Source organism: Parasteatoda tepidariorum, chromosome 5 (assembly GCF_982258835.1).
Source record: "Parasteatoda tepidariorum strain Cologne lab strain chromosome 5, Ptep-v5.0, whole genome shotgun sequence".
Lineage (NCBI taxonomy): Eukaryota > Metazoa > Arthropoda > Arachnida > Araneae > Theridiidae > Parasteatoda > Parasteatoda tepidariorum.
The window spans coordinates 37,102,443-37,116,177 of NC_141759.1; the positions used below are offsets into that span (position 1 = coordinate 37,102,443).

At 29.9% G+C, this 13,735-nt stretch overlaps 1 protein-coding gene across 2 annotated transcripts in view; it reads left to right on the top strand.

Annotated features, from left to right (window-relative positions):
- Positions 1-13,162, top strand: part of LOC107452442 (uncharacterized) — a 59,103-nt gene extending 45,941 nt beyond the window's left edge. Inside the window, exons 15-20 of one of the 2 annotated variants that reach the window (XM_087163680.1) lie at positions 2,548-2,565; positions 2,681-2,695; positions 3,768-3,785; positions 5,525-5,539; positions 7,772-9,042; positions 12,977-13,162. In XM_087163680.1, the coding sequence (XP_087019806.1) occupies positions 2,548-2,565; positions 2,681-2,695; positions 3,768-3,785; positions 5,525-5,539; positions 7,772-7,812 (107 nt within the window). In that variant the 3' untranslated portion in view covers positions 7,813-9,042; positions 12,977-13,162. Of the gene's footprint in view, positions 1-2,547; positions 2,566-2,680; positions 2,791-3,767; positions 3,786-5,524; positions 5,540-7,771; positions 9,043-12,976 lie in introns of those variants that run through there. The other variant, XM_087163679.1, reaches the window with a different exon arrangement.
- Positions 13,163-13,735: the final 573 nt, after the last annotated feature.

The window sequence follows — 13,735 nt, forward strand, 5'->3', positions numbered from 1 at the left end:
TGTAGTTTATTTATTACAAAAATTATAAGAATGGCTAATAAAGCACAATTTATCTATCAAACACTAACATTTAATTGCGAATAAGGCAGAGAAATATATAATTTTTGAAGGATTATTGTCAAATTTTTGTTCCTCCTATTTTTTCAAGTTAATTAAAGATTTTTACTTCACTTTAAACTGCTTGATAAAACCAATGTAAATAAATTGAACTTTAATTTAAAAGTTTATAGTAAAATGAAGCTTACATTATATAATAATTTTAAATTTAGAAACGAAATGAATATTTCGTAAAAAATATTTTTCTGAACTGTTTTTTATTCGAAAACTGTTATAACTGACATGAAAAAAAAAAGAAACAGGATATACCTATATTAACCATAGCTTGATCTGCAAAAGTCTTATGAATTTTATGAAAGAGAGAAAGGATTGGAAAAGCAGCTTTAAAATCAAAATTTAAAGTTATTTAAAGTTGAATTTGGCCATAAAGATTTTCCTTTACAATGAAACTCATGAATATGAATTGACAACTATTCCAGGGTTGCTAACTACTACGTTTTGTGTAGAATATTTTCTAGAGTGGTGGACGATAAAAACTAAAGCTTTCAAAGCATTAAATTTGTTAACAGTTTAAAAACTGAATTATGAAAGACTTAGATCAAAATGTTTTTTTTTTTTGTTGAACATTTAAATCAGTCTCATGTAGTGGTGTGGAAAGAGACTTCAAATCAATTGCCGACAGGCCTGTGTAAGGATCAGGGAATTGGCTTTGCATCAGAAAGGTTTGGGAGTTCGAATCCCGGGCAAGGCTTGGAGGTTCTTTCATTCTCTGTACTATCTGTCCTTATTATGGGAGCAACGTTGGCCTATCTAATACTGTGCCTTTGAAAGAGTACCCTACAAATCTGCCCTTAAGATGCCTGTATGACGAAAGGTAATTCTCCAGATGGGTATTGGAAAGAAAAACAAACTTTAAATCAGTTTTCGTAAACAAATTATCATACGTTAAAACATAAACTTAGATATCTTTCCATAAATTGTGAAGATCACATCCTTGTTGTTCATTATTACCATTTTATACAAAATAATTAGTTCAACCAAATTTCTGAAATATTATCTGCAAACCTGTGAGTAAATATGCATTTGCTACGTTAATGTTGGTTAAAAAATGGATAATAAACTCACTGAAATGTTAGGAATATACGATGACATATTTTCAAAATAATTTTTGCTATACGGCAAAATTAGGACATTTTGCTAATAGCCAGTAGACAGTTAATAGTGGCCATTTTTTTTAAAAAATATGTGGTCACTTTTCAAAAATGGAAAATTGTAAGCTATCTTAAAAGCTGTTGTTATTAATAATTTAAGACAGTTCTATGAAAACGTTTTTCAAAGTATGATAAACATCACAGTGAAGACGTCGTTCATAAAATGAAGAAAACATTTTAAGAAACAAACTTGAAATAAAGTAATCATCAGAATATTCTTCGACACTCAAAGCGATTCCATATTTATTTTAAAAAAATCATAATAGAATGCGTACGGGGTGCAGTCGTGAAAAGAAGAGATCGGGTGCGACTGGCAGACAATTTTTTAAAAGCATTTGTAATGTTTAGTCACCCTATGGCCGGTACAGACTATACTTCGTTGCATGTGAAGAAAATACCATTGCGGTATAGGATTTGAATAATCATCTGCGATTGCATATAGTTCCGTTTTATTTCGCCATCAAATTATAGAAATATGCTTTCAAACAATATACAAACTTAAACAAGTCATACAGAAATGTAGCTATCTTTAACGGTATATACCGTAAAATTATTAAAGATTGGTTATATTTTTGTAATCTTACTGGATTCCTAGACTTAGCGATACAGTTCGATAAATGAGCAGAATATTCATTCTTTAAAAAGAAATAACAATATGAGGCTGTAAGAGCATAATTATATGATCATAAACTTCATTTTACGTTTGCACACCACTAGCAAATAAAATGAGCTATAAGGATATTTTTACTTTTGTCTCACCGTTGACACAAATCATCAGCAAGACCGGAGAAGCCTGGTCGGTAGGGGGCTGGGCACATGCCCGAAAATACCTGGGTTCGAACCCCGCCGGCCGAAGTAAAGTGACTGATGCACGTTAAATCTGTTGAGTCGCAAAAGTCCTCTATGTTCCCATCACAAATCAAGACCTCTGGGGGTACTGGAATGGAGATCGATCGTTCTCTGATTCAGGTCAAAATTGCGATCTGTGGATGAATGAATGGATGTATGAATGGGTCCGCCCTATAAACGGGTGCGACGTATTGTGTGGCAGAAGTCGAATTCTTGGCCATAGATGGCGCTACTGAAAAACAAGAAACGAACACTCTTAATTAAATTTGCTTGGCTTACACTTAGATGCAATTTGTCTCTCTCCTTAGGGATAATGGTTTTTTCTTAACTTGCAACAGAGTATAGTAATTTTGCCCTACATTTTTTTACAAATATATGTGAAGCAGTTTATTTTTTTCATTAATTATGGTATTGAAATTTTTCTTTACAGTGGACAGCGCTTTGAACGGTAAGTACTTTAGAATTACTGTACCTTAGAATTACTACCCTACCTTTTAATTACTGCCTTACCTTTATTAATTAAAATAATTCTTTGCTCTAATTTTATTTGTCTCTCTTTATAGGCGTCAAAGGCGAAAGTAAGATTAGTATTTCCTATATTACGAAAAAAACTAAACATTTTTATACCGATAAAGTTTGTAATTTTAGCTACTTATAAAAGTCACATAAAAGTTTTAACTGTATCAATCATTAGAAAAATGAGCACAATTGCTTAAAATAGAATTTTTTCTAGTAGTTCTTTTGAAAATTTATCGTAAATAAATACGTTATTGAATTAAAAAATCTTTAAAGAGACAAAATCTTATAGTAGTGCTAGCTTTGTCATCGAATCCCAGCTTCTGGCTGCAGTTATCATTTTCTCATTTGTATATCATCTCTCAACTTGTTTTTTGGATAATGCCATTAACTTTTGGAGAAGATTGTCTCCAGTCTATAAGAAATGGGACTTTTTCTTCAATTCGGCAGCAATGCAAAAGAATGTTATCTGGAATTAGCTTACCAAATATAAATTGAATTTCAGCATATATAAAGAATTCAGAATATCGTATAAATTCCACCCTTTGTAAAAGTACTGTAAAAATTGTTGACACTTGCGAATTTTAGTATATAAATATATCTATCTATCTATCTATATATATATATATATATATATATATATATATATATATATATATATATATATATATATATATATATATATATATATATATATATATATATATATATATATATAAATATATATATATATATATATATATATATATATATATATATATATATATATATATATATATATATATATATATATATATATATATATATATATATATATATATATATTATACGCAGAAACTGAAAAGAAATATTTTTTAAAAATAAGTGCACATATACAGGAGCGCATGCATGAATACATGTTTTTTTATTATGCTTTTGTGGTGCAACTACCACTATAAATATTAAATACCAATTCACCAGTATATATTTATATAATTTATAACTCATATTTATGTTCTTAAAACATTTAAAAAACTATTTTTATCACATTAACCATTTTTTAAAAACTACCGAGTCCTTGGTATCGAATTGAAATATATTACAAATGAAAGTATTATTTAAACTTTTCTCTAAACTTTGTTATTTTCCTTTCAGTTGAAAAGATTTTCCACGGTGAGTTAAAGTTTGTAATTTAACGTTTTTTAACAAGTTGAATGCCACGTTAATAATACATGGCTTGCCATCTGGCCAAATGGTAAATAACTGCAAACTAAATTTGAAAATTTGACAGATTTTGCTAGTTTTTTAAAAGGTTTAGCGCGACATGACTGAAAAAGAGTGCTGAATTATATAAGCCTACGAACTGTTTAGAAATAGGGGTGGATAAAAATCTACTAAATTGAATTTATTAAACCAAGATTCGCAATTAATAAACTACCACTTGAAAATATTTATTCGTCTCCGGAGCAAGTTGGCATCTCTGTGTATATAAATAAAACTATTTTTGTGTGCTCTACATTGCATTAATTTCTTTAAACCATTTTAGTAACGATAATAATGTTAAAAATTTACTCGAATTATGTGTTTCTAATAATCTTGGCTTCGCCGGTCACCGGTGACCCCGTATGGCTCCACGAACAAACTCAGTGTCGGTCACCGGTGACCCCCACGGCATTCAACTTGTTAATAAAACTAACTGAATTTCATTTGTTAAAAATTCTGAGACAGCGCAACGTTTACAACTTTTTCTATTTAGCTGTGCTTTAATTAGTAAATGGATTAACACTTAAATGCCAATAAATTCAATATGGCAATAATATAAGGTAAAAAACAATAAATTTAATTTCAATAGAAAAAAAGCATGAGTATTTTTGTTTGTAGCAGTTGAAAAAATATTTAGGGGGTGATAATTTTTTTACAAGATTAGTGTCTTGCTTAGGTTCGCTGTTTTTTTTTTTTCTGGTACAATCTGCAAAATTAATAAATAGAAACTAAAATATTAGATAATTTAATAGCTTTCATAAAATTAGATATTAAATAGTTTTTTTACTAATTTCAATAATTTAAATTACAATTTTTAAAATATATCTTGAAAATAATAGATAAAAAGATTCATTTAGAACATTTTCGAACAATATTTTACAGTCCTTTACACAAACCGATTAAGATTTGCTTTAGAGCTAAGTGAAACATTTTTTGAATAAGAAGTGTTAGTATAAATCAAAAGAAAAAATTAATAAATAAAATAAAATTAGACTTCCAGAACTTACCGTCGTCTTCATTATTGCCAAATCTCGCTAGTTAAGTAACCTAATTGTTTATAAATCCTTGTAAATGGAGTCCAGGCATCGAAGTTCTGGGCTTCCTCTAGCTCAGCTATTATTGGTTGAGTATTTCATGCGTTGGACTAGTTGCATCAGAGCAGCAAAAGTGTCCTGAGCTGAATAAGCTGAAAATATCATTCTGTACGAATAAATAAAAGAAAACCTTAATAATAAAAATTAACTTTTTAGTAAAATGTTACGAAAATCATAACTTACCTTACTAATAAAAAATTCCACATATAAAAACATTCGATACCTACTAATACTTCGATTAACTAATGATACAATTTCTTTAATTCTGTTTTGCTAATACAATTGTTTTATCATACAAATTATAAATTAAAAACATGAAATTATCTATGCTAACAGTTTAATTCATAAAAAGGGAATTTAGTGCAGAAGAAACAATTCTGATTCTCGTGATCAACCTAAAATAATGACGTCAAATCACATGGTATGAAGAAAGCTACGTCTTATTTCCAATTAGGAGACACTGTTAAATTTGAATCAGTAAAATCTGAAATTCTTTACTAGAATAAAAATATGTTAGTAACCTTTTTTTAATGTATTACTTTATTTTAATTGCAGCTGCCAAGAAAGGAGGTAAGTTACAAAAATAATTAGTTTAAATAACATACATCTTATTTCAATACTTTTTTTTGGCAATGCAGTTTTGAAACACAGATATTTGTTCTAAACTATTTATACAAGTGATCTCATATTTATACGTTATTTTTCTTGAAACTTCGTCGAAAACCTTATTTATTTTTTTACATTTCAGTGTACTATATTTTATTATGATTTTAAATAGGAAACTTTATTCTAATATTTTTTTTTTGTAGTTACGTGAGATCATTCACAGAACTGCAATGTTATAAATCAATATTTTTTAAATAAATTACAAAAAAAAAAATATCTTTTTCTAATTCATTGTACATTTATTTTGCTGTAATTATTAACCTCAAACTTAGCACATTAAAGATTTTTTTTTTCAGGATTTAAAGAAAATCGCTTTCTATCAAAACAACTCCATTTTGAGATAAACCAATATGAAATAATATTTTTTATAGTTTATTTTATAAACTATTGAAACAGGAAAGCTATTATATTTAAGTTCAAAATGAAGAATAAAACAAAGAAAAATAATAGACATATGAAAAAAGGGGGGGAAATACTAAGTAAAAAATAACAAACAACAGTTTATATTTAAAAAAAAAAGAAAAAAAAAGGATGAAATTTTATTTAAAAAACCGGAAAAAAAGACATAATCTTTTCACCAGCCCACACGATTATATCCGCAAAACAGAGTGCTTTCTGATATTGTATCAATAAAGCCAAAACAAAATATATTAATACAATAGTGTGAGGAGCACTCAAAAAATTTTTTTATAAAAATTGCAAATAAAATAGATCACAAAAAGTAAAAATAACATGTAAAAACAGAAAATAAACTAAAATAAAAAGAAAAAACATTAAAAAGGGACTATAAAGCGAGTAGCAAAATCAGATCAACTTACATGGACGGAAAATTTTTCAAGAATGATTTAAAAATGTTTTCGCAGAAAGATTGCCAGATTACAAAATATGGAAACAAAAGCGCAAATTGAGTGTAACAAGGGGTTTTTAAAGTCTCGTTCTTACTGCACTCAAGGATGATTTGTTATTCTGAATTCGTTTTCAAGAATGATTTGTTATTCTGAGCTTTGATTTGTTAGTTACCAAGGATATCTATCTATCTATCTATCTATCTATCTATCTATCTATCTATCTATATATATATATATATATATATATATATATATATATATATATATATATATATATATATATATAGATAAATACATAGATAGATAGATAGATAGATACACACTAATGGACAAAAAAATTAGCACACCAAGAAATAGTTGTGCTCACACATCGACGCCTCCGCTTGGAATTTTGCCGCGCACGAGGAAACTGGACTGCAGCGGAACCAGGTCATCTTTAACGAAGAATCCAGATTCAATCTCAGCAATGATGACAATCGTGTTCGTGAGTGGAGATCCCGTGATGAACGCCTCAATCCTATCTTTGCTGTACAGCGACACACCGCTCCCACTGCTGGTGTGATGGTATGGGGTGCCATTGCCTACAATACACGGTGACCCCTAGTATTGTTCCGTGGCACCATGACAGCCCAGCGGTAAGTTCATGAAATCCTGCAATCACATGTGTTGCCAGTCATGCAACGGCTCCCAGGAGCATTTTTTCAACAAGACAATGCACGGCCTCATGCGTCAAGGGTGTCACAAGACTGTCTCCGTACTGTTACTACCCATCCTTGGCCCGCCCGATCCCCAGATTTGTCTCCAATCGAGCATATTTGGGACTGCGAGTTGGGCATCCCACGAGTTTGAACGAACTAAAGGCAAGGTTACAGCAAATATGGAACGAAATGTCTCAAGACATCATACAGAACTTGTATGTCTCAATGCCCGATCGTATCGCATCGTGCATTCGCGCTTGAGGGAGTCCAACAGGGTATTAACTCCTCCGTTCTTTTGCCTTTTTCTCTGAAATAAATTATTCTTTTTCTTTGATTTTCTAATTATTTACTTATATCAAAGTAGTCATTACGCATGTAAAATTTCGTTTCATTTTGACGACTCCTTCTTGGTGAGCTAATTTTTTTGTCCATGAGTGTATATATTATTTTTAGTATAAAAAGTTGTAATTTATGAATATTAAAAAGCACGAACAAATATTTTTTTTTTAAAATGTGAAGCTAGCAACTTAGCATATCAATATAAAAAAATTTATAACACAATTTTGAATGCGTGATTTTATTCCTTTTAGCTAAAAAAGGTAATTTTTATTTGTATTCTATATGTATTTAAAATATTAGAACCAATCTGAGTGCAATTTACGCGTTGTCATGACGTACATATGTTTTAGATACGCGAGAACAGACTTGTTAAATGCATATTGAAAACAAAAATAACTAAAAATAAAACATTGAATCTAATCCTTGTAAAGACTAAGACCCTTATGCAAGTTAAACAGAATTCGATATAGTTACTAGTTTCTACTTGAATGATTTAAATATTTGCAATTCAACTGAAACATTTCGAATGCTTATTTGTTGAGTGTCAAATACGACAATTTCACCTTAACGGGTAAATTCCCACGTTCTCTCTTTTACAAAGAGAAAGAAATTCCAGTAAAATTACGACACTGGGTGGTAATGACATTTCTGGTTAAACAAAAACCAAGTAATTTTAGTACGAAAACAAAACATACGGTATTTAAACTATTAATGTTTCGTTCACACGGTAGCGGTTTTCCGAAAATTTTGTTTTTGAAAATTATAGTTCTTATTATCACATGATAAAATTACCAAACTTTACCAAATTTTATCATATATTATAAGGCCGTATTTCATTGTTAATTTTATCAAAATATTCATCATAACACTTCATTAAAAATTACCTAGCTTTTCGGTGTTCCCACAGAGCCAGATACAGGGTTTCACCATATTCTTTTAGTTTTTACCATATTCTAAGTGTAATTAGTGTCCCTTTAGCAGACTGTTGTAGAGGACTGCTGAAATAGGATTTGTATTAGAAATTATTAAAGCATTCCGTGTTGTCATGAAAATATTATGCTACTAGATACTAATTTCAATGTAATACATATATATATATATATATATATATATATATATATATATATATATATATATATTTTACTACCAATTTCTAGAAGCAGACCGATACCTGTGCTACTCAAGCTCTTTCGGAGTTTTCTTAACAAGCTATTCGAATATGAATATTGGAACGAAACTGATTTTTACGGTTTAATCCTTAAATGCCAACTTGCGAACCCTAATGTGTATGCTTTTTTTTTTTAAATTTTTGATTAGTATTCTAAAAATACATGTTAAGAATGGTCTTTAGAGAGCACGAGATGAATTCGTAGGCAGTTTCCCAGGATTCAAAATAAAATGATTTAGATTTTTTTGTAGTTTTCAAGCACTTGCTTTCGTTGAAGTTAAAATTGATAGGAAATGTTTCGTCTTCTATATTGTACATATATTTTCATTTCAGCTTACAAAAAATTGGACAAAGGTAAGTATTTCTTTTATTTATTAACCGAAAAGAAATCATGGTTAATAAATTTACAAATAATGTTCAAAAATAAATCTATACAAAGTACTTGGGGATGAACAGTAAGCAAAAAATAAAAATACCTCCATGAATAACTTTTCATCTACGTTCGAAGACTCAGTATTAATAGTTCAAGGTTGTGACCTTAATTAAGGTAATAAATATGCCCTATGCTTTATATGCTAATTAATGACTTTAAATGTACCCCAAATATGCAATAATCAATATTAGTTGCAGGCAATATTTTCAATTTTGAAATCAGACACAAAAGCTCACCTTTTTTTTGACGGATTTGGATTTTTCCCTTTTAAAATCTAGGATGTAGCAATCATCTAGGAAATACAGTCCAAATAGTTTGATCCGGTTCAAGGTTCGGACCCTGAGACGTTAATTTCACAATTTATGTATTTCATAATATCAAGAGAACTTTTCAAGCAAATTATAATTTTTTTGAAAAAATTGTAAAATTCGTTTATCCAAAGATTATTTCTAGCAAAAAATAAATTTTAGCAAATATTTATTATTTTATTTAATATTAGTCGAAGAAAGTTTGATTGGTATAAGGTTACAATTTTTACGTCCTTTTAAAGAACGTAGTTTTGCATGACAAAATGCCTTCAAGTACTTCCTGTCGATTAGAATTGTAAGTATTCGACTTTTTCAAAATTCGAAATTTTCGAAATTCACAATTTTTCGAAATTTGGAACAGCAGAGTAATAAGAGGTGAAATATGAACTAAAAAGCGAAAATCTTCTTTGAAAATCTTCGTTCTTTCAAAATTTCAGAAAATCAGTAAACAACGAACATATTTGAAATTTTTATGCCCAAAGGTGAACAGAACGAATATCTTTGTTTCCAACCATTATACTTGAATCTCTGAAGCAAAACAAAAAATTCTTTTTGGCTCCAACTGATTGAAATATTCAAAACGGAAGATTGAACCAAAAAATTTTCATCCGTAAAAATGCTTCAATTGACTGAAAATCTGCTGGTATAGAACCGAAAAGTAATCATGTGCAAAAAAAAACAATAACTTAAAATTAGAGATTGTGAAAAATGCACATAAATATTTTTAATAGGTTAAGCTTTTAGAGAACATGATTGTTGTCAAAGTGTAAAAATGTGCAGGTGATTTTAAAGAACTCAAACATATGGAATGCGAATCTCCCTTTTTTTTGTTGTCGAAGACGGTGTTAATGAATGGCTCCAACATAACAAATAAATTAAGACAAAAACATAAAAAACGCTCCTCGTATAGTTTAAACTATTATAACATTTTTAGAGCTGCCAACTACGACGCATTTTGCAAAATATTTTATAGAATAGTGGACAAACAAAACAAAAGCTTTAATAATGTTGGCTAATTTTGCCAATATTTAAAAAGCTTCCTCATGATCTTTATGGCTTCCCCGCAATGTGGAATAAAATGACTTTTTTTTAAAGGAATTCTTGAATCGTTCATGTGTGTGTTCATGTGTAATAACTTTAATTAAAATTTACTAAACAAGGAATCATACATTAAAACTTAAACATTGCTACTACTAAAAGAAATCGTCCTATAAAGCAAAGAAAGTTTGCAGCCTTGCATTTTATCTACTGCTGTAAGTCTCACAACAAAGAATCATACATTAAAACTTAAACCTTGCTACTACTAGAAGAAATCGTCCTACAAAGCAAAGAAAGTTTGCAGCCTTGCATTTTATCTATTGCTGTAAGTCTCATAACAGAGAATCATACATTAAAACTTAAACCTTGCTACTACTACTAGAAATTGTCCGACAAAGCAAAGAAAGTTTGCAGCCTTGCATTTTATCTGCTGCTGTAAGTCTCATAACAAAGAATCATACATTAAAACTTAAACCTTGCTACTACTAGAAGAAATTGTCCGACAAAGCAAAGAAAGTTTGCAGCCTTGCATTTTATCTACTGCTGTAAGTCTCATAACAAAGAATCATACATTAAAACTTAAACCTTGCTACTACTAGAAGAAATCGTCTTACAAAGCAAAGAAAGTTTGCAGCCTTGCATTTTATCTACTGCTGTAAGTCTCACAACAAAGAATCATACATTAAAACTTAAACCTTGCTACTACTAGAAGAAATCGTCCTACAAAGCAAAGAAAGTTTGCAGCCTTGCATTTTATCTACTGCTGTAAGTCTCATTCGTTTGCCATATGCAAGAGTGTTATTGGCGGTTAATATTTTACACTTACTTCATTTTATGTACATTTGATGTTATAGTTTTGAGGCAAAGCTTGACAATATCCCTTCCAATATAATTTAAAATTAGTTGTGTACTGTAAAGGAGAAAAACTATCATTTTGCTGATAACTGTAAATTAATTTGAAATTATCAATTGTCAATGCACTTGATGATATTAAAAGCTTGTTAGTTGTCATAGATTTTGGTTTGAAGTGTAGTTTCGAATTATTACAGTAATTTAATTTTGTGTATATGTGTGGTTATATTTATATTTCCGAGGTATAGTAATCCAATATTCCTTCCAATTCGATTTAAAATTAGTTGCGTACTATAAATACGTGCGGCAAGGATTATGCTAAAAATGTATAATTCATCAGATTAGATTCATTGACAATGCACTAACTGATGTCAAATGCTTGCATTAGGCTTATCAGCACGAGCTGACACCCAGTTCCCCTAAGCCTATATCAAATAAATTAATTTAGGCTTAGCGTGTCTATTAAATTATTGCATATAATTCATTTTTCTATGTACTATGCGTTTGTATTTTCATTTCTGAGATATACTGTGCCAATGTTCCTTCCAATCTAATTTAAAATTAGTTGTTTATTATAAAGATGAACACACGGAGTATGCCGATAACTGATCACTAAAAGCGGATATGATCAAATGACAATGCATTTGATGATATGAAATGCTTGCCATCATTGATTTAGATTTAGTGCGCTTTCTTGAATTAATATACAAACTTTTTTTAATGTAAATCAGTGATTATATTTTTGAGGTATACTATGCCAATGGTTCTTCCAATTTAATTTGAAATTGTTCGCGTCTTAAACAGGTGAGCATCACTTATTATGCTACAGAGATGGAGAAGTAATATTCCAAGTGCTTGAAATGCTCCCTAAATAATTTATCTAGAGTTACATTTTACACGTTGGGCGCCAAGCTAATTTTACATGGCTTGCTAATCTGGCCACGGTACTAAATTTGCAAATATTAGACGGATTTTGCTATGATTTAGAAGGTTTATTATGACATATCTGACCAAAGTGGTGAATTATATAAGCCTACGAATTGTGTAGAAATAGTGGTGGATAAAAATCTACTAAATTGAATTTATTAAACCAAAAATCACAAAAATTAAGTAAATTTTGAATAAATTTTCTGCAATTCCGTAAAAGAGTGTAAATTTTATAGTTCTATATCATGTTATACGCTGTCAGTCAGCTGTTTTTCGCGGCCTATATAAAAGGTCAGTGTCAGCAAGCTGGGGCAGACGCGGCCTAAATGTAATTTCAGTGTCAGCCACCGGTGGTTGATGCCACCTAAATGGAAAGTCCAGTGTCAGCCACCGGTGGTTGACGCCACCTAAATGGAAAATCCAGTGTCAGCCACCGATGGCTTAAGCGGCGCTCAACGAGTTAAACGCTGAATCAATTTTCTTATTAGATATAATTTGATATCTGAACATAACATAACGCGTATGTATGAAACCTCATTGGCTGAGCCACACGTGAAGAAGTTTGCAGATATTGAATTGCATACTTTCATCAGGCATTCAATTGAATCATTTAATAAAAGTTGGAAATCATAAAATTATAAAATTACAGCGAAGCAGAAGTAGTGCTTCTTTTCAATACTTCTTTTCTTCACAATATTTTTTTTTAATGAATAATATCATTTTTTTACAGGTTCACACAAGTCTCAATGAATGATGTTCGTTGAAAAAGAATCCCCGTCAGATGCATATCTATGATCCTGATTATTGTGAATTCACGTACTCTCTATTATTACATTTAATTTGCAAACTATTTCTGTTACTTTCATTTTAAGTTGTTTGTTAAGGTTCTGATAGAAAATAAAATTGTATTTTGGAATGAGTTTCGTTTTTGATCAATCAAGTAAATATGCATGGTTATTCATAATTCCCTCCGCCTGTAAACGCCATTTTTCTTTACTACAACTTACTTCATTGGTACATGTTACTGCCATCTACCGGAAACTGCTTAAATTAAAACTTGAATATTTTTCAGAATAATTTCATATGTTCTTTCTTGCCATATTCGTCTTCGTTTTTTTACTATAACGCTTCAAAACCCCGGAGGGAATTATGAATAACCCTGTATATTTGAAAAGCTTAGTGGAAGAACCGTTTAAGTGACACTTTCGTGATTTTGAGTTAATGAGAGCTAAAGTTATACATTCCTCTACTTTGATTTTTCGTTCAATCCTTATGATTTTAGTATGTTTGTGAGGGCATATCTCACAAAATTTTTGGAGGTCTATTTATTTAGTTCTAACTCTTTTATCAAGAAAGATTTTTAATCATTTATGTGAGTAGCATTAGCTTGTTTTCATGGGCGATTTTTAATGCTTTTCATCGAATATAGTTTGTTTAAAAAGATACATATACGAGGGTTGTAAATTAAATAGTGGCAACTTAACCTTGA